This window comes from Gigantopelta aegis, chromosome 14 (genome assembly GCF_016097555.1).
Source record: "Gigantopelta aegis isolate Gae_Host chromosome 14, Gae_host_genome, whole genome shotgun sequence".
Taxonomy (NCBI): Eukaryota; Metazoa; Mollusca; class Gastropoda; order Neomphalida; family Peltospiridae; genus Gigantopelta; species Gigantopelta aegis.
The window spans coordinates 36,176,324-36,201,424 of record NC_054712.1 but is presented as its reverse complement, the minus strand read 5'-3'; the positions used below and the strand labels follow the sequence as shown (position 1 = coordinate 36,201,424).

Sequence of the window (25,101 nt, the reverse complement as noted above, 5' to 3'; positions counted from 1 at the left end):
AGGTATTGGGAAGAGATAATTAACAGTATTTGTTAAAGTAAGCAATAAGCAATATGCCACATCATATATTGTTGACAAATATAGCTCCTGCTTTTTTTTTTCGTATTTAAATATTTTGACATTCGCCTCTAACTTTTGACACTAACGTGAGGCGCGAATCCAGTGGTTTGTGAAGGGGATAGGGAAGGGGCATGGTAAGACTAATAAAAGCTAGGCGTTTTAACAGGTTTTTGATGTCGACGAAAAAAACAGAGGACGCGCGCCATTCGGTGCCTTTCCTTGGATTCGCGCCTGGATGACTTTGGTTACCAGTCATATCATCCCCGGTTTATAACATCCCCGCTTTACAAGGCCCAGAAGCCTTCGGGTAATAATGTGTTAGGCCTACATGAATAAATGGTTTTAATGGTGTTGTTAAACACGCTGTTTGCTAATCTTTGGGGTTTTTAGGCGTGCAACCACGCGTTGTTTTTCACACTTATGAATGTGTTAATTAATGTTATTAAACACAAAATAGTTATTTTCCTAGTGTTATCTTGGCGAGGACGTTTCAACCCAATATCGTTATAACCCGGGGACATTTTGACTGGATGCGCTTTCTTTTGGTACAAAGTCACCTGCAAATCCCATGTTCAGGGGAGACGAACGATCGACATCGTCGGAAATAGTCCATCATCCATGGTACTTATTTTCGGCTCGGATGTAGAGTTGTTTCCCTTGGACAATTTGGGGAAATGTGCGAGGAAGTAGATGTGGGGGTTTTTGGTTATAAATATTGATTATTCCCCCCTTTTGTAATGACAGGCTAGTTACTTAAAGCAATAGTTAAGAGCAAGTGATACCATCCTGTAAGAGTAAGTGCTTCATGTTTTAAATATCTGTAAAAGTGCTACATATTAACGGGTTTAAAACAAAAGGCTCGGTGCTGTTGAGTGTTCAAACATTTTACTAGTTTCGGTTTCAGTTGCTTTTGAAAAAAAAAAGTTTGTTTATTCGACCTAATAAAGTAATGAATCAGGTTGAAAAACCATAAACAATCCATTGGTGATGTGGGTGATTATAGCTGTATATCCCCCCCCCCCCCCCTCTCTCTCTCTCTCTCTCTCTCTCTCTCTCTCTCTCTCTCTCTCTCTCTCTCTCTCTCTCTCTCTCTCTCTCTCTCTCTCTCTCTCTCTCTCTCTCTCTCTCTCTCTATCTCTCACACACACACACAAACACACACACACACACACACACACACACATTCAGACACAAACACAGGCATCCATATCTGTTACTCTATTTGGTTGCAGGTCATTTTGTACCCATTTGGATAAATTTGAGTATAATATCCGCCCGGTCCCCTCCATTATTATTTTTAGTTAGGGTTGAGGGTTAGGGTTAGGGTTATGGCTGGGGTTAGGACTAGGGTTGGGGTTAGGGTTGGGGTTAGGGTTAGGGGAAGGGGGGACCGGGTGGATATTTTTCCTAAATTTGTACGATCAGGTGAACTGCTTTTGTTCCATGGCATTGTGAGATGTCATTTTGTATTTTTATTTATATACTTCATTATAAGATAAATGACAAAAATAAAATAAAAAAAGGAATGTAGATAGAAGTTGCTTGTGAAATCAATCAATCGTGGATCTCAGTCCCAAGGTCCCAGATCCCTAACATACTGATCATGGATGCAGGGGTGCAGAAAGTACCCGCCTGCTCACCAAATGTGGGTAACAATTCTGACGGACGAGTTAAAAAATCCAACTACCAACAGGCGATCCATCTTTTTTATTTTGTTTACCACGTGATGTTGATCACTTACCAGGTGTTTTGTCAATATATCTATATTATATCATTTGAAGTGAAGACACTGTATATTATAATATATTATATTATTCTAGACTGGCAGACTAGTAGAAATTATTGTGGGTTAGTAAATTTCATTTGGTTCTGGTCCAGTGGGCTTGTGAAATATGTTCCATTTCTGCACCTTTGTGGATGGGACATACCATACAATGTTCGAAATAAGCATGTATTCATTTGTTCTGACAAGTGATAATCTGCTGGAACATAAGCAAAATGTACCTCAGTGATTTGGTGGTTATCCAGTGGACAAGTGTAAAAATGTATAATACTGTTTCATTTTGAGCAATCAAAAACATTGTCCTTGCTCTTGAATAAAACTAACAACTTAGTTGGACAAGTAAAAATATTGATGGACAAGTAGATTTGTAGATGTACTTGTCCAATGGACTAGTGAAAAATTCTGCTTATTTCTATCACTGGCCATATATTCCATTCACATACATCCGTGTTTTCAACAAAACAAATTTATAATTTTAAAACAAAATTACTTCTTAATTGACTGTACCCAGTATATTGAATCGGCAGCATTCCTACCTTTCAAGTTTCATGCCAGGGCTAATTGGCATTGCTAAACCATTAACAAAAAGAATATATCAAAATATTAATTAGTCAAATAAATGCAATGTTACCGTTTGTATTTCAGGAAATGAAATCCCCTTACTAACACATTTACACATAATTTGATGTTTCTACAGGTGGTGTTAGTCATTTGTTATGCGAGACAAATGGAGATCATTGTTTTACTGAAGCCAGTGAGAAATTCTTTTATAGTTGATTGACATAATCACTATTAAAGTCTGCTTTGTGATTCCTTTCCACTGGTATTATCAAAGGTACAAACTAAACACAGTAACATATACCAGTGGCTAATACTACATAGACTAGTAGACATACATGTATGTACATGTGTATTCTGAATTTGCTGTCAGTTAACTGGTTTTCTACTTTATGCTGACAACTTGTGTCAGCAATGCATGAATGAAACCAAGAAATGTTTTATTTAACAACGCACTCAACACATTTTATTTACAGTTATATGGCGTCAGACATATGGTTAGGACCACACAGATTTTGAGAGGAAACCCGCTGTCACCACTACTGTGACTACATGGGCTACTCTTTCCGATTAGCAGCAAGGGATCTTTTATTTTCACTTCCCACAGGCAGGATTGCACAAACCATGGCCTTTGTTGAACCAGTTATGGATCACTGGTCGGTGCAAGTGGTTTACACCTACCCATTGAGCCTTGCGGATCACTCACTCAACTGGGATCCGAACACAGTACCTACCAGCCTGTAGACCGATGGCCTAACCACTACACCACCGATGCCGGTACATGAATGAAACAATCGTTTTCACAATTTTCAGAGGTTTGGTATATGTACAAGTGTATGTGGAATCTGAAATTTAATAAAACATTACTCTAAATTAGTCCACTACCAGTCCATTCAGAGGGGACTATTAAGTTTCATCTCTGTCCGTCTGTCTGTCAGTCTTCAGGTCTGTCCGTCGAAAACTCAGAACATACAGTCTATTTAAATCAGAATTTAAATTAGAAAACCACCTGCTCTGCACACCAAACTTCGAACAACATAGATAATTTACCAAAATGAGAATCAGTGCGCATAATCTTCATATTGAACTTGGAAGATTCTGTAAACCTAAAAAACTAAAAGAACAGAGGACTTGTTTTGTTTGTAATTCTCAAGCTGTGGAAGATGAAAAACATTTTATTTTAGACTGCCCTATTTATTATGTTGAAAGGCAACAAGTATTTGATAAGTTAAACTCCTTTTCCGACTTCTCTACTCTAAATAGCAATTTACAATTTACATTTATCATGTCATACAATAATGGTAACATTGAAATTGTTAACCATATATTAACATTTATTGACGGCTGTATTTCTAAACGTAAAGTTCTTGTTCCAGCTATCAGTGGGGCAGTAATTTAATTTAATTAATTCCAAGTACTTTAACCATTTATTTTTATAATATAGTTTATTCCTACAAATATAATACAAACTTTGTTTCTCCATCTGGCATACATGTCCATTAATATTGTTATTATTATTAATCGTTGTTGTTGGTATAGATGATGTATGTATGTTTGTTTGGTTTTTTATCTGTTTGCTGACACCAGCTTGATTGAATTGAAATCGAATTGTCCATTCATCTCCACATATAGTTTTTCGAATGGGTTTTTTTCCAGAATGCCTTGAGATATTGAACTGAACTTTTGTATTTAGCTTTACAATGTGCTGTTACCAATCAGGTTCAACTTTCATGGTGATTTATTTACTTTTGGCAGAGTTATGGCCCTTGACCTTAGGAGATATGAAATATTTCCAGATTTTGGGGGGTTTTTGCAGTGCTTTTAAGATACTGAGCTGAACTTTGTGTATAACTTTATCATGTTCTGTTACAGATCACGTTGGACCTTTGTGGAAATTTACCCATTTTTGACAGAGTTATGGCCCTTGAATTTAGAAGATCTACAAAAAATTGCTGGGTCCTGTAGGGGACATGTATTGCTTTAGTAGTACTTTTAGAATACTTGTTTATCACTGTTATTGCAAAACATTGTCCAAAATTTTTCTTCCTTCTTCTTCAGCGTTTGATTGGTTGTATTATATCCTTTGTCCTGTGATCGAGAGTCGTAAAAAGGGCTGTCAAGTGTAGATCTTGGTCTATGATACATTGTCAAATTAAAAATGCCACATTTTAGCTGAAAACTGTCACGTTAATCTGGTGATGACATTGTTGTTTTTTTTTGTTTGTTTTTTTTGTAGGTGTACAGTTTATACTACATAAAACATCATGGCAACACGTATTGATCTTGATGTAAGTACATTGTATAATACATGCATATGTATTTATTTTATGAAATATATATAATTTGCCAAATTTACAAAGGTTGTTTTTGTCTTGCATGCTTGCGACTGCCAGACCTGTCAACCTTTAGTCAAGTGAAACCAGGAATCGTGTGTTGAAAAAGCGGGAGATTTTTTAAATGCACAAACACAAAATCACAAGTTTAAAAAAAAATATTACATTAAGTTATATAAACACTACATAATGTCATGTATAATAATAATAATAGGCCTAATAATAATTTATTCATTTTTGTTTAAAGTTTAAATATTATCCGTTGTTATGATTCAATACATACATTTATTTTTAAAAATATCTCTTCTATCAAAACATTTTAAGAACATGAACAAGAAGTTTAAACAATAATTAGTACATTTACGGTATTACACATTGGCCTACAGGTCATTTTAAATCAACATTATTTCAAAATTTACTGTATATATACATGTAAATCTTATAAATTAATATCTAGTTTTTACTATAATGATAGGCAGTGTTGTGGTACATATTCAAAATCTTCATAATGATGCAATAAACATTGTATTTCCACTAATCATTATAGTAAAAACTAATTGCTGACATTGTGTGGAATATACTACGTACCAGATATATTCCCATTTACATGAGTAACTTAATGTCAAACACATAATTTATTACTAGCACAAAAATAATCCCTTGACAGTGTTTCTGCCAGAAAGAAATGCTTGAGTATGGCGCTTTGGAATTGAATATTTACAATGTGTGTGCTGAATGCAACCACAGTCGACAGAAAGAAAATGAGTTAATTTTAGAGTTAGGGTTAACTTAAAAAATAAATAAAATCTGCAAACAAATTTGGGTATGGCACCATACCCGTTTTACCCTCTGGCAGAAACCCTGAACTTGAAAAGTGTTCTTGTTACCAACATTTTACTGCATAAACACGAAACTATCTGGTGCAATTATTCTTTATATATTAGTTAATTGGTCTTTTCATTGACTTTCCTTGATATGTGATCACCGTTTTGACGTGTGTCTACCGCTGTCCGAGACACGGTCTTCAGTCACTGAAGATCTAAAGAATACAATGCCACATGATACTTGCATTACACTGGTGTATGAAGCAGGGGGCAGGGGGGCATGTGCCCCCCCCCCCCCCACTTTGTAACAGCAGCGATGGTTTTTTTAAATTTATATATATATATATATATATATATATGTGCCCCCACCCCTTTTTGGCACCTTCCTACGCCTGTGCATTATGTAGTCTAGAGTGGAGACGTTTTACAAGTCAGGTTTTATTCCTAAACTGAATGTAAAAGGCCATGGTAGCTTAAAAAAAAATATTTTAAAAAATATTTTAAAAACCCTGAAGAAACATCCTCCTGGGCAGGGGATCGGGAGACTTGAACAAATGCCGGGAGTCTCCCGTGGAATCCGGGAAGATTGACAGGTCTGGTTACAACTGTAAAATATTTTATTTTCGTGTGAAATTTATTTTCGCGGGTGAACAAAATTCATGAAAATAAATTCCACCCAAAAATAAAGGCTGTAGAAAATTGGAGGAAAAAGAAGATGTAGTCTCGTTCAACCAGACAATGTTGGGTTACTGGTGCATGAGGCTAGTAGCCTACTAACAATGCGACAATTAAACATTTAAATCAAGAAAGCAATAACTAAAAAGTTATGCATGGTTTTCTTTCATAAGTCCCAGTGATAAGTTCATCAAATAAAAGCAACATAAGTGTCAAACGATGTAAGTAAGCATGCATTAAGACAGTATGTTAAAAAGTGGAAGTTAAAAAAATACAGCCACGACTGATTAATGTTAATAGACTCGTAGACTCGTACTCAGTACATCTTCACACGAAATATTTTGCCTGTTGGCCATTCACAAACTGTATTGATCAAGTATTTTGGCAGCAATAATTATTGTTTAAAATCAAACTTGAGCTACCTAATGATGTTGTATCTTCAAATTTTATTTTGTTTTCAGGTTCTGTATTTATACCAATTTAGAACATTACCAAAAAAAAGTATGCATTTAGCACATTGTGTAAAGCAAGCTTACGGTATTAAATTGTAAACAGTAATCATCTTCAAGCAAAGCCTTATCCCTGGACGAAATTTCCACCACCTTGGGTGTATTTTTTGTATCTTACATGACCATCTATTATAATATTTCATGGGAGCGGGATGTAGCTCAAGTGGTAGCGTGTCAGCCTGTGAAGCGGTCGGTCATCGGATCGATCCTTCTTAATTTGGGCTATTTTCCGTTTCAACCAGTGGTCTACAACTGGTGCATCAAAGGTCGTGGTATGTGCTGTCCTGTCTGTGGGAAAGTGCATATAAAAGACCCCTTGCTGCTTATCAGAAAGAGTAGCCTATGTGGCGGCAGCTGGTATCCTCTGAAAAAATATGTCAGAATGACCATGTTTAACGTCCAATAAACGATGATAAGATAAAAATTAATGTGCTCTAGAGGCGTCGTTAAATAAAACAATCTTTTTACTTTTATAATCTTTCATATGCCCCCCTATTTTTGGTGAAACAATATATATTACAGAATACACACAAATTCAAAGTTATCCTGTCCTCCTGTCAAGGATATTTAAATTCTATTTTCAAAAACAACGACAGGTTTTGGGCCCACTCTATTAAATAAGTCCTGGATCCGCTTCTGTGCTATGACATCATTTGCATTTGAGGCGGGGTGTAGCCCATTGGTAAAGTGCTCACTTGATGCACGGTCGGTTTGGGATCGATCCCCATCTATGGGCCCATTTGGCTATTTCTCATTCAAGCCAGTGCACCACGACTGGTATATCAAAGGCTGTGGTATGTGCTATCCTATATGTGGGATGGTGCATATGGAAAAATGGGTTTCCTCTCTGTGACTATGTCAGAATTACCAAATGTCTGACATCCAATAGCCGATGATTAATAACTCAATGTGCTCTAGTGGTGTTGTTAAACAAAATAAACCTTTTTCATTTGCATGAGGGTTTAAAACTTTTCTCTTTTTTTTTTGCCAAGTTCAATTGATTCATATTAGGAATACTGGAGAATGACCAATTACCAGGTAACCATATTATCCAAGTGATTGCATGGTAGAGAGTTTTCATTTATTCAAGATATAATATTCTTTTAGTGTTCATGTTACATTCCTTTCTTGTGTAGCTTTTTGAAAGTATGTTTTTCAACACTGATACCTACAATAATCCAATTTTTCAGGATCTAGTAGAGGATGCCATCCCAGAAGAAGGAAACAAACTTGTTATCAACTATGGTCAATCTGGTAAGCCTACGGGTATGTGTTATCTGGTTTCATTATGAGTGTGGCGCGGTCTGTGTGGGATCAGTCCCCGTCGGTCGGTGGGCCCATTGGTCTATTTCTCATTCCAGCCAGTGCACCACGACTGGTATATCAAAGGCCTTGGTATGTGCTACCCTGTCTGTTGGATGGTGCATATAAAAGATCCCTTGCTGTGTATCGAAAAGAGTAGCCCATGAAGTGGTGGCAGAGGGTTTCCTCTCTCAATATCTGTGTGGTCCTTAACCATACGTCTGACGCCATAGAACCGTACATAAAATGTGTTGAGTGCGTTGTTAAATAAAACATTTCCTTCCTTCCTTCATTATGAGTCACCTTGACACTGAATTGATTGAGGTTATAGTCCTTCCTAGGGCTGCAACAATAAACCGGTATACCGGTATATCACGATGTTTCATCAGCTCAATATGAACCGCGGTACAATTTTGCGTATCGCGATATTCACACGTTATTGGTTCCTTGTATCTTATTTGACGGGAAATCGTCAAACAAAAAACTCAGCATTTTATTAATCATGGCACTAAATGGCAGAAACGAGGTTTTTTGTGCTAGAAGATCTTATCGAAAATCTTATTTGATGGGAAATCGTCAAACAAAAAACTCAGCATTTTATTAATTATGGCACTAAATGGCAGAAACGATGCTTTTTGTGCTAAAAGATCTTATTGAAGTCGATATAGGTGGCCATCTAGTATGGGGAATCTTTGTCATTGTAATTGTGTTTTCATGATTTCTTTCTGGACAAAACGGGGGTGGGGGGGGGGGGGGGGGGGGGGGGGATTTTTCGGTAATTAAAGGTAGGAGAGTAATTGTTAACAATGTGGTTCAGGGTTTAGAGCCAGGAGAGGTCAAATTCATCCAACCAGTGACTAATATTGTGTATATATTATGTAAAGTGTCTGTCTGTTTGAGAACGTTATTAATCGTTTAGTCTAAACACGTACTAGCTTAATCTGTCGAGCTGCTCCCCCCCCCCCCCCCCCATCCTTGGTACCATCTAACAGGTATGGCAGAAATGAATTTTACTTCGGAACATCTAGTTTTAAAAATGTTATGGGGGAACCCCCATGCAAACTTTGCTTTGTGCCCTCGATCTCAGTCAGTCCCCACCCCCCACCCCCCACGTCTCCCATGTCTGCATGTTTCCGCCGTGCCTGTCTAACTGTATATTCAGTACAGCTGGTGACATTGTAACAGCACTGATGGCGGCACTGGATCCTGAAGTAGTAGATATTCTGATGAAAAACTAAAACTAATGAAGTTCATTAAAAAGTTTATCCCTTCTGTTGTCATTGAAAGAAACCCCATAAATACTAAATTTAAATAATATCAGCTATATTGCAGTACGGTTTGTTGTATCGCAGTATATCACAATACGGTTTTCATCGTATCGATGCACCCCTAGTCCTTCCTATCCTCAATGAAGGTTGGATTTTAAAAATAATTTCAGTTTGGTTTAATACGAGAAAAAATTTGGAAGTAACAAAAACAGATTAATATTGTATGCAATTGAAAACAAATTGGTTCAGAACTAACTAAAACTGTTATATAGAGATTGTTATATGAGCTTGTGTGTCGTACTGATTTTACGAAACGAGTGTCAGGATTTTTATATTGCCCTAGCGAGAGTGAGAGTAGTACATTCATCCTGACATGAGTTTCATAAAATCAGTATGACACACACGCAAGTAATAATTTCTTTATTATCCATATTATTATTGTTGTTGTTTTCTTTATGAATAACAAGACCCAAGTCGAAGTCGAAGATGCACGAGCGACAGTTGAAATGTCCACAAGTGACCAGTGTTGGGGATCCAATAAAATTGTACTTGTTAATAGTCTCGATTTTCATTTTCATGTTGCCTTGAATTTAAAATCATCAGTTCCCCGTCCTTTTGCAGCTCGCTTATGGATTTCTTATGGATTTTTGTCCACAGTCTTACAGGTGTTGATCAGTAAAGGTTGGCATCTATGAGAACGATTCATAAACACTTCACCTTCAAACTGTTTTAATCATACGCGGAAAAATATACTCCACAGCATAAAAACGTAACAACTTAACAGTAATAAACAACAACTTAACGGTAATAAACGTAACAACTTAACGGTAATAAACATAAATACAGCCCTTAACGCCGATAATAAACGTAACAGCCACTTCAACGGTAACTAAAACATTTCATACTATCTATACAGTGAGGGATTCAACTAAGCACCCAGCATAATGGTACTAAACATAACGCCACCTTAACTGAGGTTAATTCTCTTTAACAGACTTTAACGTACTTAAAATTCCTCCAAGACACTTGGGACAGTAATACACGTAACAACTGTCACTGGGGTAGGAACCCAGGACAGTAATGGTCTGCCAGTACAGTCCCTCTGAATTGCCGACCGGTGAAAGACAGTTCACTGAGAGACTGAGAGAGCCACTTTTTCATTCTGGCAAGAGAGAAAGACGTTTAAAACATTTCATATACATTGTCTATATGTTATCTCATATAAAAATACAAGTACTTGTGGTTTTTGTCTGGCTCCTACATGCACTGCCAAATATTTAAATACAAGTAAGGGATCTGGGGCTGAAAATATACACAAGTTGAAAATGTTAATTTTTTAAAATATTTAAAAACTTAAAATGGCAACTTGTGGAATAAGTAATCCAACAGAATTCTGGAAAACATAACTGATGACATCAGTCATTGTAAAACATGAATTATGACGTTTGTCATCGTAAAAAGAATTAGTTATAACATCGGTCATCGTAAAGCATGAGTTATGACGTCAGAAATCATCTAGCCCTAGGGTCACATAGATTTATCTAACACAATAGGCTACAACGGCCAGTGTGTGAAAAACATGTATCTAGGTTGCCTGTCGATGGTACATTGGCATAGCCAGGATTTTATATTGGGCATCAGCAATGTCTTTTACAGTGTTGTGGTGCAACAGGTAAATGTAAAAGGTGGTGGGGTAAAAAAAAAAAAGGTTAAATTTTACTTTAAAAGTGTAGTCATGCCTTGAACTTAACTTTTTTTTTTATTGGGAGCCCACTGGGCTAGCAGGTTATAAAATCTGATAGCCCTCAGTAAAAATTGGTACCCTCTTAATTTTTTAAAAAAAAAGCAAAATTGTTTATTTTTATTTATAACACTACACAAACAATAGGGGGCCTACAATATGCTTTATTTCCATATACATATAATTACACGTATAAACACAGTCCAGGAATAATAAAGCTGAACGTAATGTACAAAATTGACATGCTGCAAGGGTTAAATTTTATAATGACCACTGTCCTGGACACAAAGCTCAGATAGCTGAGGTGTGTGCCCAGGATAGCATGCTTGAACCCTAATTGGATATAAGCATGATAATAAGTTGAAATGAAATGGTAATGATTAAGGCCATTTTAATTGGCCTTGGGAATTTTATTTTTTGTATAAACTGTTGAGTAATATTCTTTCTGGCCACTCAATTACTTCAAATTATTTGTGTTAGTCCACTGTGTTAAAAATCCTACCACTGACAAATTTACTCTTTTATTTCACTAAATTATATTGTGCAGTTGCCACCTGTGTGTCAGACTGGAGGAAAAATTAACACTATTACAGCGACTCCAGAAACATGAAACATAGAATTTCAAACACAGATGAATTAAGTGTCTTGTGGATTGTGGAGAAACTGGTGGTGCAAAAAAAACAAAAAAGCTGTTAGTCCGGCAGACTACCGGGTTTAGACATCTGGTAGCCAAATAAAAAATTGGCTAAAACAACCTGCGCTACCGCTAAGGTCAAGCCCTGGTAGTTGTGTTTGTATTTTAAAGTGGTAAATGGTGTATATATGGTCAAGTATTGTAAAATCGAGAGTATTGTATGTTTGAGACTGGGAATTTTCGAGAAATTCACGAGCACGCTCGCATTTCAACTATTGTTTTTGCTAATAAAAACATCAGAAGAGACACAAAGAGGTTACGAACAAGTTTCACAGAACTATGCGATACAAACAGGCACAACCAGAACAAAATGTTTGTTTATATTGTTTTTAACGAAACTCAGCATTATGGAAATGTGGAAGTAGACCAAAATGGTTTAGGTTGGATGTAAAAAATGACAGCTTTCAGTCACGTGACACATTGCAAGGGACTCTGTAAGGCCACGATACAAAGTAATTAATGGATACTAACAGAGTTGATGTTCTTGTCAAATAAATAACAAATAAAACACTTGACAGATTACTTGAGAGTGTGTTATAATGCCAGAAATTCTGCTTTTAATGTACTGCACCATAGAAAGAGTGATCAGGAGAGGTGATCAATTCATTTGCCCTGACTGTAGGTCCAACAGTCAAAACAATGAACAGTAAATTGCATGTTCCATACTGATTTTCAGCTTTTCCACAGTTGTCAACATTTAAAATTTTATGATGTTTCATTATTCATTGTTATATGAATTTTTCTGTCCTTTTCATCAAGTTGGTTAAAAAAAAAGGAGGTTTGTTTTTTAATATAAAAGAAATTTAATAAAATGTTCCACAAACAAAATATTTCTTTTATGTGACCCTAATTGAATGTGACGTCATAGAAAGTAATACTGTGTTTACTCTCGACTTTACAATACTTTACCGTAACTGGACACTATTTGTGTTAGGGAGAGTGTGTTTGGAATGGTGTTTATTATATCAGCGATGTTCCATTGGATTTTAGTTTCATTTGACATTACTATAAACATATTTATGTACAGGTAAGTGACATTTGTATTGTGGTCAGTTTCAAAGTATTGTCCTTCCGATCAAGTCAAATCTTATGGTCTCAAAATTGCAATACTTAACTATACACATGTATATAATAACATGGTGAGGTGACATTTTTTTCTCTTTTTTTTAGCTGTGTTTGTATTTTCAAGTAGTAGGCCTAAATGATGTTATACTATGGTGAAATGAGATTTTTATTTTAAATTTATAGCTGTGTTTGTACTTTGAACTGGTAAATGATGTTATAATATGGTGAGGGGAGATTTTTTCATTAAAATTGTAGTAATGTTTGTATTTTAATATTTTGTAAATAGTGTATATAATAATTGGTGAGGAGAGATTTTTATTTTAAATTTGTAGCTGGAGCAATAAATAGAATAACAAACTCCGTACCAGTTATTATCAAATTTATGTCCCTTATAAAATAATTTTCACTTGTCACTTGCTAAAGCACTTCAGGGGTGCAGAAATAGAAAATATTTCACTAGTCCGCCGGATCAGAACCAACAAAACTTTACTAGCCCGCGAGAATTTCTACTAATCCGCCAGCCTATAGAACAATATTACCTTTGACTGGCTCCGTTTCCGTCGTCTGTTAGTCAGAAAAAGAGAGATCACCTGTCGGACCGCTGCAAGCGGGCGAGTACTTTCTGCACCTCTGCACTTGACAAGTGAAAATTATTTCACTCTAAGACATACATTTTTATAATAACTGGTAACTCGTTTATTATCCTCTATTCAATTTTTTTTTTTTTTTTTTCAGGAAGCCAGGTCAGTCTACCAACTGTTAATATCAATAGCAGAAGTACTCCTAACATTCAGATTGGAAAAAGAAACCACATGCAAATAAGCATTGTTCATCCGTCAACTAAAACCAAACCAAATATCAAGTGCAAGATACCTTTAACAAGTTAGTACGGTACATTAAAGGGATATTCCTGAGTTTGCTGCATTGTAAGATGTTTCCGACTTATAACATATTTCTACGATTAAACTTACATATTAAATATATTTTCTTGTTTAGAATACAAGTGTCTGTATATTCAATGTGTTTTTGGTTGTCTTAATATTTGTAAGAAGCCCAAACTGGATTTTGTCTTCAAATAATTTCGTACGTACAAAAACCAAACATTTTAGGAAATAAAATGAAATTTAACCTAGTACAATATTAGAACGATCGGAAACACGTTTAATATACAGCTACTAATATTTTATGCAGAAAAATATATTTGATATGTAATTACAATCGTTAAAAAGTCTCTGTTAGTTGATAGTATCTTAAACATTGCAGCAAACTCAAGAATGTCCCTTTAAGAATATAGAGTTTTTACAGCATTGATCACATGGGTTGGAGTGGAGGTCAGGGCACAATTTTTGTTTTAACACCATGACCCCATAAAATAAAATTTAATAAAACCAAATAGGGTGTCACGATACATCAATGTATAGCAGTACTACTGCTGACGTTATATGTGATACCATTGTTAGTGTATCGATTCCTATTTTGACCCCAGCCTGTGCTCCATAACTGGTGTAAGAAAGGCCATGGTATGTACTATCCTGTCTGTGGAATGGTGCATATAAAAGATCCCTTGCTGCTAATTGAAAAAGTAGCCCATGAAGTGGTGACAGCGGGTTTTCTCTCTCAATATCTGTGTGGTCCATAACCATATGTCTGATGCCATATAACCATAAATAAAATGTGTTGAGTGCATTGTTAAATAAAACATTTCCTTCCTTCCTTCCTAGTTTGATGTCACATGTGATTGAATAACTAAAAGAAACAACACTAATCCAAATAAATTATATTACATTTATTTACAGCACACAAATAACAATCACATTCATTCTCCACTCCTACTTACTAACCCTAATTATATCCCTCTCACACACCACTAATCACCAGCACTCCCTCAACACTCACACTTCTCATATATAATAAACATACATTATCACCACTTTACACATAATTTCATATAAAAATATCATGTATCACAACACACAAAATAATATACTAAAACCACACAGTTCAATATACAATGTTTCAGTTCATAACACAATCCTTATGATTCACTTCCTCGTGATCAACTTTTATATACATATATTGTTCTAACTAAATTATGTACTAACATTAGTTAGCACCCTCCATTTCAGATCAGCTCTAAATACTACAGCCATATTTACACAATATGTTTCTGCTGCACAATAACAATACACTTGTTATTCACCAAGATGCTGCACGATAACAATACACTTGTTATTCACCACCACAACATCATGGCTAATAAGTAGCCCACATGTGGAACTTCAATTTCCACTTCAGCTGTACCCAACTTCCATGAATTAACATCAACGTCAGTTTCCTCGTCCCTTCTTCACATACTTCCGCAGCCCAATCACCTGGTCAAACTCTAACATTGCCCCTCGCTGCTCATCCCGTTGTTGGTCTCAACAGATACCACACAAGCTGCTGTAAACAATATACACTCCATTACTATCATGCAAAACCTCAATATTAAATACCCTTCATACATCAATCATTTTCATCATTTCACACATGTCCACATTATACAGGTTTCACAACGTATACGTTAATAACACGTACAACTTACTTCATGTGCATAATTCAATTCACATTATACATTTAATAAACACATAAATACATATAGCAAACAATTTCATTACTTTACACAATGTCCGCATTTCACAAGTTACACTGAGCATTTGCTAAATATACTCTTCAAAAGAAGAAACGCAAAACCACATTGTCGTAACATTTGGAGAATTGATTTAATTATTGAATGGTGAGTCCGATAATTACCAAATGTTGCAGGATTGTTCACAATTCACTCTAGTCCATTGTGAGTAAGTGATAGGACACACCACCAAGGTCAAGGTCATCTGGAGTCAATACCGGGTGTGGCCTCCGCGTGTGTTGACAACTGCCTGGCACCGCCTGCCCATTGAAGCAACCAGAGTACGGATGGCGTCCCGGGGGATGGTGGCCCACTCGGCCTGCAAGGCTGCTGCCAGCTCGGGCAGGGTCTGGGGCTGTGGTTGTCGCTGTCGGAGGCGTCGGTCCAACTCGTCCCATAGATGCTCAATTGGGTTCAAATCCGGTGATATCGATGGCCAAGGAAGGACATTAATGTCGTTGTTCTGTAGGAAAGCCATTGTGAGACGTGCTGTGTGAGGCCTGGCGTTGTCATGTTGGAACACTGCGTTGGCGTTGGCCATAACTGGAACGATGTGTGGCCGGAGGATCTGGTCAATGTAGCCCTGTGCATTCAGGTTGCCCTGCACGTGGACCAGGTCAGTTCTGCCAGTGTGTGAGATGGCTGCCCACACCATGACACTACCCCCGCCGAATCTGTCCACTTCCTGCACGCAGTTTGCCGCATAACGTTCACCACGACGCCTATACACGCGACATCTTCCATCATGACGTCGGAGCAGAAATCGGGACTCGTCACTGAACCACACCTGTCTCCATCGCAGTTGAGGCCATTGTCGATGAATCTGGCACCACTGCAGTCGGAGTCGACGGTGTTGTGGTGTTAAGATGACACCTCGAACTGGACGTCTGGCACGAATTCCTACCTCACGTAGGCGGTTCCGTATGGTCTGGTCGGATATCCTGCGCAAACCTGGTATTGCTGCGTCTGTGGAGGTGGCAGTAGTCAATCGTTCCCGAAGGTGGCGTACCCGGATGTAGCGGTCCTGCCCGGGGGTAGTGACCCGTGGTCGACCGGATCTAGGGAGGTCACGTGTTGATCCATGTTGCTGGTAACGGTCCCACAGTCTGGAGATGGTGCTTGGGGACACATGGAATGCCCTGGCAACGGCCGTTCTGGATTCGCCTGCGTCTAGTCGGCCGATGGCATTGTTTCTCTGCGGTTCACTGAGACGTGGCATGTCCTGGATTGTCAACTGTCGGCCAGATACAGAGGCCAGGCAAGCGAACACCCTGCACTTTTATACTGTCGGTGTTCATGTTGCACGTGCAGACAACGCACGTGCAGTGGTGACATGGTTTGCACGTGGCTGCGTTTTTGCGAATATTCACATTTTGGAACTTTATTGTACAGTAGCTGTGTTTTATCGAATGTAACCGTGGGAATGTGTTTGGGACATGCAATGACCTTATATTCACAAAGCATGAACCGGTAGGAAACATAAAATCGGAGTTATAACCCATTTGTACCCTTTTGCGTTTCTTTTTTTGAAGAGTATATATACATTTAATATATCAAACTAAATACAGACCAAAATAACATTCAAATGTCACACCTCTGTAACACAATACATGTGTAAAATATTTAATTTACTTACGGTTAAACAATAACCCGAACTTCCACAAAGTCTCTTACACTTCTACCAAGTCTTTCCCAAACTGAATGTTCAATGATTCTCTCTCAGCGATTAATGACAAATCATCCACTCAATGCCCAGTTCCACACTATATTCACCCAGTCAGCTTATCACTCATCTATCACTCACCCATACCACAAGCTACAATAATACAAATTGCTACCTTGCTAATTAAAGACAGCTTCACGTGTGAGATACAAGCTATGACTCATACTTCATGCTTCTCTCATTCGTATAAATTAAAATACCGTATAAATGATAAAAAATGTTATAAAATATATAACCACATATTCTCTTTCATACAATTAAAATCAGATTACCCTTGACTTGTGACATTTGACCATGCATGTATCGATTCCTATTTTAATTCTGTATCAATTTATCCCACATCAGTTTGTACTGAGGTGTACTTGTTGAAAAGTTATTATCGTTCGAAACACAGTGAAGTGGACAGAGAACATTTATGTATATGAAGGGTCCACAGGAATAACCTACGATGTCCACTTTTGACATATTTTTTATTTATCTGCTCTAACTCATATTTAGAGTACTATAGTACATATTTCGCGACACTCTGGGACCCAGCCTCTAATCAAGGCAGGCTTCTATTCAATGCAGGCTTCTATTCAATGCAGGCCTGTACATATTTCACAACACTCTGAGACCCAGCTTCTATTCAATGCAGGCCTGTACATATTTCACAACACTCTGAGACCCAGCTTCTATTCAGTGCAGGCCTGTACATATTTCACAACACTCTGGGACCCAGCTTCTATTCAATGCAGGCCTGTACATATTTCACAACACTCTGAGACCCAGCTTCTATTCAGTGCAGGCCTGTACATATTTCACAACACTGGGACCCAGCTTCTATTCAATGCAGGCCTGTACATATTTCACAACACTCTGGGACCCAGCTTCTATTCAGTGCAGGCCTGTACATATTTCACAACACTGGGACCCAGCTTCTATTCAGTGCAGGCCTGTACATATTTCACAACACTGGGACCCAGCATATCTATTCATGCAGGCCTGTACATATTTCACAACACTGGGACCCATTTCTATTCAGTGCAGGCCTGTACATATTTCACAACACTGGGACCCAGCTTCTATTCAATGCAGGCCTGTACATATTTCACAACACTCTGAGACCCAGCTTCTATTCAGTGCAGGCCTGTACATATTTCACAACACTGGGACCCAGCTTCTATTCAATGCAGGCCTGTACATATTTCACAACACTCTGGGACCCAGCTTCTATTCAATGCAGGCCTGTACATATTTCACAACACTCTGGGACCCAGCTTCTATTCAAGGCAGGCTTCTATTCAATGCAGGCCTGTACATATTTCGCAACACTCTGGGACCCAGCTTCTATTCAAGGCAGGCTTCTATTCAATGCAGGCCTGTACATATTTCGCAACACTCTGGGACCCAGCTTCTATTCAAGGCAGGCTTCTATTCAATGCAGGCCTGTACATATTTCGCAACACTCTGGGACCCAGCTTCTAATCAAGGCAGGCTTCTATTCAATGCAGGCTTCTATTCAAGGCAGGCCTGTACATATTTCACAATACTCTGGGACCCAGCTTCTAATCAAGGCAGGCTTCTATTCAATGCAGGCCTGTACATATTTCACAACACTCTGGGACCCAGCTTCTAATCAAGGCAGGCTTCTATTCAATGCAGGCTTCTATTCAAGGCAGGCCTGTACATATTTCACAATACTCTGAGACCCAGCCCCTAATCAAGGCAGGCTTCTATTCAATGCAGGCCTGTACATATTTCACAACACTCTGGGACCCAACTTCTAATCAAGGCAGGCTTCTATTCAATGCAGGCTTCTATTCAAGGCAGGCCTGTACATATTTCACAATACTCTGAGACCCAGCCCCTAATCAAGACAGGCTTCTATTCAATGCAGGCCTGTACATATTTCACAACACTCTGGGACCCAACTTCTAATCAAGGCAGGCTTCTATTCAATGAAGGCCTGTACATATTTCACAACACTCTGGGACCCAACCTCTAATTAAGGCAGACTCCTATTCAAGGGAGGCCTATACATATTTCACAATACTCTGGGACCCAACCTCTAATCAAGGCAGGCTTCTATTCAAGGGAGGATTTACGGTATTTTCCTGTTTAGCATATCATTATCGGTATAAACAAGATGTCTGTTACTTGTAGTAGCCCAAACCAGATTTTACTTTCTACATACATGTACGTATGTACAGAAAAAGATTATATATAGTGAAACCTCTCAAGACCGGACCCTCTGTAAACTGGAATTCCCTTAAAACCAGACGTTTTACAGAGTCCCTTTTTAAAAACCAGATCCCTGTTCCACGAAGCGATCTTAGCCCTAAGATTACCTTAAGATCGCTTTGTGGAACGGCGCCCAGGAAAGACCTTAACCTCACTAAACTGGATGCCTCTTAAAACCAGACATTTGTCTTTGTCCCTAGGGTGTCTGGTTTAGAGGGGTAATTTCACTGTATAATATATTATGAAGAAAATCAACATGTTGGTAACAGAATTAAAGGTGCATTCTCAAAAATGCAAGTGCCATATTTTTCTATTTTTATATGCATTTGTGATAAATAACAATACAAATTAATTGATCTCACATAATATCTTTGTATAATTAACTCAAGAATGTGTAAAGTACATAGAAAATATGTACAAATTAGGGCCACCACGGGTCCAAAATATTAGACTCGAGTACTCGAGGGTCAAACTCAAACTGGACCCAAGTACCCGACACACTATAGTCCGTCCCACGGGGAACGCCTTTTTTCATACTATGGAATTTATTACAAGTTATTTATTTCTGAGTCAATTGATTTGTAATTTGCACAAAAACACTTTTACTTTTCTTCTTACGTCAAACCAAACTGAAATCATTTACAAAAAAAAACATTTTTTATAGAATGATGGGATGGATTATAGTTGATAATGTGACTAAGGAATACAGCAAAATAGCATTATGCTTCTTAATTCCAGTGTTAAATTTCGATTTTTACCAAATGTTTGACATCCAATAGCCGATGATTAATAAATCAATGTGCTCTAGTGGTGTCGTTAAACAAAACACTTTTTGTTTCTTCCTTGCATGAGTACTGTAAACTCTCATTTACTAACCCTAATTTCCAATCTTCAATTGCATACAATAACACGTGTCTCCTCGTTGTCACTCCAGTCTTGAACTGCCGATGAATTTTCCGCCTTCCACTTACTTGCCTTGCACGTGCTACTACTTTCCAAAACCACATCACATATTGCATTATTACAGTACTTTAGTCCTGTGAACGGACTCGAGTCTTGCTAGACTCGGCCCATGCCCAAGTACTCGAGTACTCATGGAGACCCTAGTACAAATACAGCATTATTATTGTTTAATGTTTTTTAAAGATGTCAAACTTAATAAATATTTCTTTCTTTTTGGGTGAGAAGTAGCCCAATGGTAAATCGGTCATCTGATATGCGGTCGGTCTAGGATCAATCCCCGTCTGTGGACTCATTGGGCTATTTCTCATTCCACCACTACTGGTATATCAAAGACCATGGTATATGCTATCCTATCTGTATGATGGTGCATATAAAAAAAAAAAAACCTTGCTACTAATGAAAAAATGTAGTGGGTTCTTTCTCTAAGACTATGTCATAATCAATAAATGTTTGACATCCAATAGCCGATGATTAATAAATCAATGTGCTCTAGTTGTGTCTTTAAACATGACAAACTTTATTATATCTTTCTTTTTCTTTTGTCCATTCTCAGTGTTTTCAGTCACTGTCTCTGACAGATAATTAATTTGAATGACCATTCACATCTTACATCAAGACCTTAATGGAAATTACAAAATGGGTAATGGTATTCTTTATGCACAATAGCCTCTATTAGAAACATACTTATCTGCCCTTGGTTTTCATCGTGCTAAGCGGTCCCAATTAGCCACTAAGTTATTTCCGGCGTGTTACGCTCCAGTCGCTTGCAACAAAGGCATTTTGTTACTACTGAATTGTGGAGTAGTTGTCGACTTGTTCTTTTATTTTTTGATGTTAATAAAGTTTTCTATTACTATTATTGTTCGTCAGATTGTGTGCAATCTCCTTTTTTTACAGAAAAGAAAATGTACAATATGTTTTGTGCTCAACAAAAATACTTACAAACACGTTGAAACGGCACCTTAATAAAGTTTTGATATTAAATTTGCAAGTAATATGCATGTGTTTGTGTATATATCACTGTTTACGAATGGAAGTACATTAATTTGACAAAATGACTAGCTGCGATTTTCTGTACCGCTAGCTGCATTATTAACAACGACCTATGCAGTAGTTAATAATGAAACTAACGATACAGAAATTCACTTCCTCGCCTAACGATAAGGTTTTTACTGTCTGACTCGCAAACATATCGGAACAGCGATTACCAGTGTCATTGTCAGACGGACATAGTGTAACGGACACAATTTCATGTGTAATTTAATAGTTACGATCGACTATCTACCTGCAAATATTAATATTATGCACAACCATTAAGCATTTCATGGTGTGTGTGTGTATATGTGTGTGTGTATATATATATATATATATATATATATATATATATTCACTAGCATAGGAAGCAGGGGGGCAAGTGCCCCCCACTTTTCAGATAGTTTGCTTTATATATAAATATAAAAGTGTGGCCCCCTCCCTACACTTTTTGGCTGTGTGTGTGTGCATACATCCCCTCAGCCTTGCCACCTTCATACGCCACTGGTATATGTACATAGATAACAAAAAAAAATTCAAATGTGCGTGTTAGTTTGGGTTATGTTTATGGTGTGTGAGCTTGTTTTGTAGGCTATTGTTTATTTGGGGGCAGATTTATCATGCAAGACTAACATAAATATGTTCACACAGATATTTTGATGTAAACAAAACAAGTATTGTTACTATAGGTTGATGTTTTTAGGTTAAACTATATATTTAGCTGTTATTACAGCAAAATTTACACTATATAATGCAATGTATATAGGCCTAATGAATTTACAGCAAACAAAATATTTAGTCAAACAGGCGCATGTGCAGGAAATTGTGTAACTGTCTAGTGGTGTTTTTAGGGGAGGGGTCGGGTCATGTGTCCCCAGAAATACACTGAAAAAAACAAAACAAACATAATATAGCACGTGGTGAAGGGGACTGTTCTGATAGAATATTACATATAGTCCATCCCATCCTACAAAAATGTTTTTGTAAATAATTTAAGTTTGGTTTGATGTGAAAATAAAAATAAAAGTTTTTTGGAAATAAAAATATACTATTTTTGTGTGTAATTTAGAAAACAAGCGGCTCAGAAATAAATAACTTGTAAATTCCATAGTATGAAAAAATGTGTTCCCTGTGGAAGGCAGGCCCGTACGCAGGGGGGGGGGGGGGGGGGGGTGCATACACACCATCTATAGTCTGTCGAGGTCCGTCCGTGGATGTGTAAAAAAAAAAAAAAATAGTCCGACGATGTGACAAATTTACTTCCCAGAATGCAGGAAAATGCATCTCCTGGTTTCTATATTTAAACATATTTTGGGGGCATGCCCCCGGACCCCTCTAATAACTCCGGCCCTTTGGGCCATCGATTACGCACCCCCATATAAATTTCTGCATACGGGCCTGCCGCACTATAAACATAATGTTTCTATTAGCTGTTACAATGGTATTACTGTCACACACAATTCATTAAAACTGCAGGTGTGTTTGTATGTTTAAATGAAATTATGATAATTAATGTGAGGCGAGATTGCAGCTTTGACACAAAAACAAACAAAAAATTTCACGCAAGAAAATCAAAACAATCAGGGTGTGTGACAGCAAGCTAGATTCATCTCCTATATTTAACACATGATCAGTTATAACAAAACGCAATTTCATCAACTTAATTTTTACCTGTTATCATTCTTTATTTTTAAAGCATAGGTGGGGACATTTATGATGCCAGGGATTGGCATGTATAAATCTCAGCTGAAGATTCACAAACAACTGTGACCATAATTTTTCCAGCTGTGGTTTTGTTCCCGTTGTTGGAAGCTCCCTTTTTCATAAATATTCCTGCAACCTAACCTTTGTAATCTTTTTTGGAGGCACATTTTCATCGCTGATCCAGGAATTTATATCATGATCGTCCATGTTTGTTCAAACCGGAACGTGCCAGAAATAGAGAGTGGTTAGGAGATGTAACTCTGCCTATTTTTTTTTTTTTCGAATTTCTAATAGAGGCTATAGGACCATTGTAGAGTACATGTATTTCAATTCTTATCATCTTTTGTCTTCATTATCTTTACTTAATTATTTATTATTTTTCTCTTTTAGCGTCAACAGCTGAACCAACAAAAAATCATTTTGATGCTCTTGCATGTCACATTGGCGCTGACTGGAGAAAGCTGGGCCGCACACTAAAGCTATCCAAAGGCGAACTGGAAACTCTCAAGATAGATTATGAAAAAGAGGGACAGTACGAAGTTGTATATCACATGTTACTTAAATGGATGTCTACATTCTGTCCGGTGACCGTACAGCAACTTGCTCAAGCTTGCGTTTCTATTGGCCGAGGTGACTTGGCCGATTCTCTGCGTTAGTTTTAATTATTGGTAAACCAGTTAAAGACAAGGTCTAGGTCTAGCTCTGCTACTTGCCAAATTCACTAGAGTTGTGAAATTTAAGAACAAAATTGGTTAATTTGAGTTTTATTTGAAGAAAACAAATTTGTGTAATAATTGATATTTGGCTGAAAAATGGCTGTAGATTTTTTCATTTTTTTAGCTAATTTGGCAAAAGTTTCTGATCACCCAGACCTATAGTCCAAAGGTTACACAGCAGTTGATGTACTAAAGGCAGAGGAATACGGATTACATAAACTTGAAATATACATTGCAGAGCTCTCAAGTTGGACCTTTTGCAAGGAGTGATATTTTGTCTGGTCGGAGTCCGACATCGTGAATCCAAATAAACCGGCACAGGAAATAAGCGTGCTGACAATTGGTCAAGGTTCAATATTCTGACCAATAAACAACATGGACACCTAATATATGATTTTAATGCCTTACGATGCTTAACCGGGCCGGCTAGCAGTCGCAGGCTTGTTTGTCGGTCGTCGAGATGAATGAACAACAAAACATATATGTATATTTTTATTTTTTTGCTATAATGTTTAAAATGCATGAGAAAATCATGTACCGGCATGAGAGCGTGACACAGCGTTCAAATGCGTGAGTCTCACACCCAATGCGTGAAACTTGACATCACTGACATTGTGTGTACATTCCTTTTCAGATAACACAAACTGTCATTACCGTAGTTGTTCTGCAAACATCTTAAACTGCTGGCATTACCTAAAAGTGAACGAAGTTATTATTTTTATTTATGACTACAAAGTCAAAATTCAATTTTATATAATAATTATATATAATATAATTATATCCCAAAAATAATTAATAATAGGGGATAAGACAGCTATATGTTGTTGGCTAAACAAAGTACTTGTTGGGACAAATCTATTGTGTATATATTGATATTTATTTCAAGGAAATATCTTGTTGGGTCATTAGTAAATCAACTGCCATGCTATCCTGCCTTTGACTGCTTAATGACACCCGAGAATATTGTTTAAACAAGGGACATGACGTAGTCTAGTGGTAAGGTGCACACCTGATGCGCAGTCAGTCTAGGATCAATCCCGGTCGGTGGACCCATTGTGCTATTTCTCCTTACAGCAAGTGCACCACAACTGGTATATCAAAGGCTGTGGTATGTGCTATCCTGGTTGTGGGATGGTGGATATAAAAGAGCCCTTGCTGCTAATGAAAAAATGTAGCGGGTTTCCTTTCTAAGATTATATGTCTAAATTACCAAATGTTTGACATCCAATAGCTGATGATTAATAAATCAATGTGCTCCAG

General features: G+C 37.4%; 1 protein-coding gene and 1 long non-coding RNA gene across 3 annotated transcripts; one reads left to right on the top strand and one right to left on the bottom strand.

Annotated features, from left to right (window-relative positions):
• Positions 1 to 723: 723 nt before the first annotated feature.
• LOC121388701 (receptor-interacting serine/threonine-protein kinase 1-like) lies at positions 724 to 24,876 on the top strand. 2 transcript variants are annotated; one of them, XM_041520166.1, is made up of 5 exons: positions 724 to 854; positions 4,638 to 4,689; positions 7,933 to 7,996; positions 13,548 to 13,694; positions 23,516 to 24,876. In XM_041520166.1, the coding sequence occupies exons 2-5, from the start codon at positions 4,666 to 4,668 to the stop codon at positions 23,779 to 23,781; spliced, it is 501 nt and encodes a 166-aa protein (XP_041376100.1). In that variant the 5' UTR covers positions 724 to 854; positions 4,638 to 4,665; the 3' UTR covers positions 23,782 to 24,876. The 2 variants fall into 2 exon arrangements, with proteins under 2 accessions (XP_041376100.1, XP_041376099.1); XM_041520165.1 differs by having other exon boundaries at positions 7,933 to 8,008.
• LOC121388702 lies at positions 14,584 to 17,236 on the bottom strand. The gene is made up of 2 exons (XR_005959997.1): positions 17,117 to 17,236; positions 14,584 to 15,254 (listed from the first exon to the last, which is right to left on the bottom strand). It is a non-coding gene; the product is annotated as an uncharacterized LOC121388702 (long non-coding RNA).
• Positions 24,877 to 25,101: the final 225 nt, after the last annotated feature.

What these genes read in the sequence shown, in the direction of transcription:
- LOC121388701 (XM_041520165.1), top strand. Translation starts at nt 4,666, where the DNA reads ATGGCAACACGTATTGATCTTGAT. An exon ending in CAACACGTATTGATCTTGAT is followed by an intron (nt 4,690 to 7,932) that starts GTAAGTACATTG and finishes CCAATTTTTCAG; the next exon opens with GATCTAGTAGAGGATGCCAT. An exon ending in GTGCAAGATACCTTTAACAA is followed by an intron (nt 13,695 to 23,515) that starts GTTAGTACGGTA and finishes TTTCTCTTTTAG; the next exon opens with CGTCAACAGCTGAACCAACA.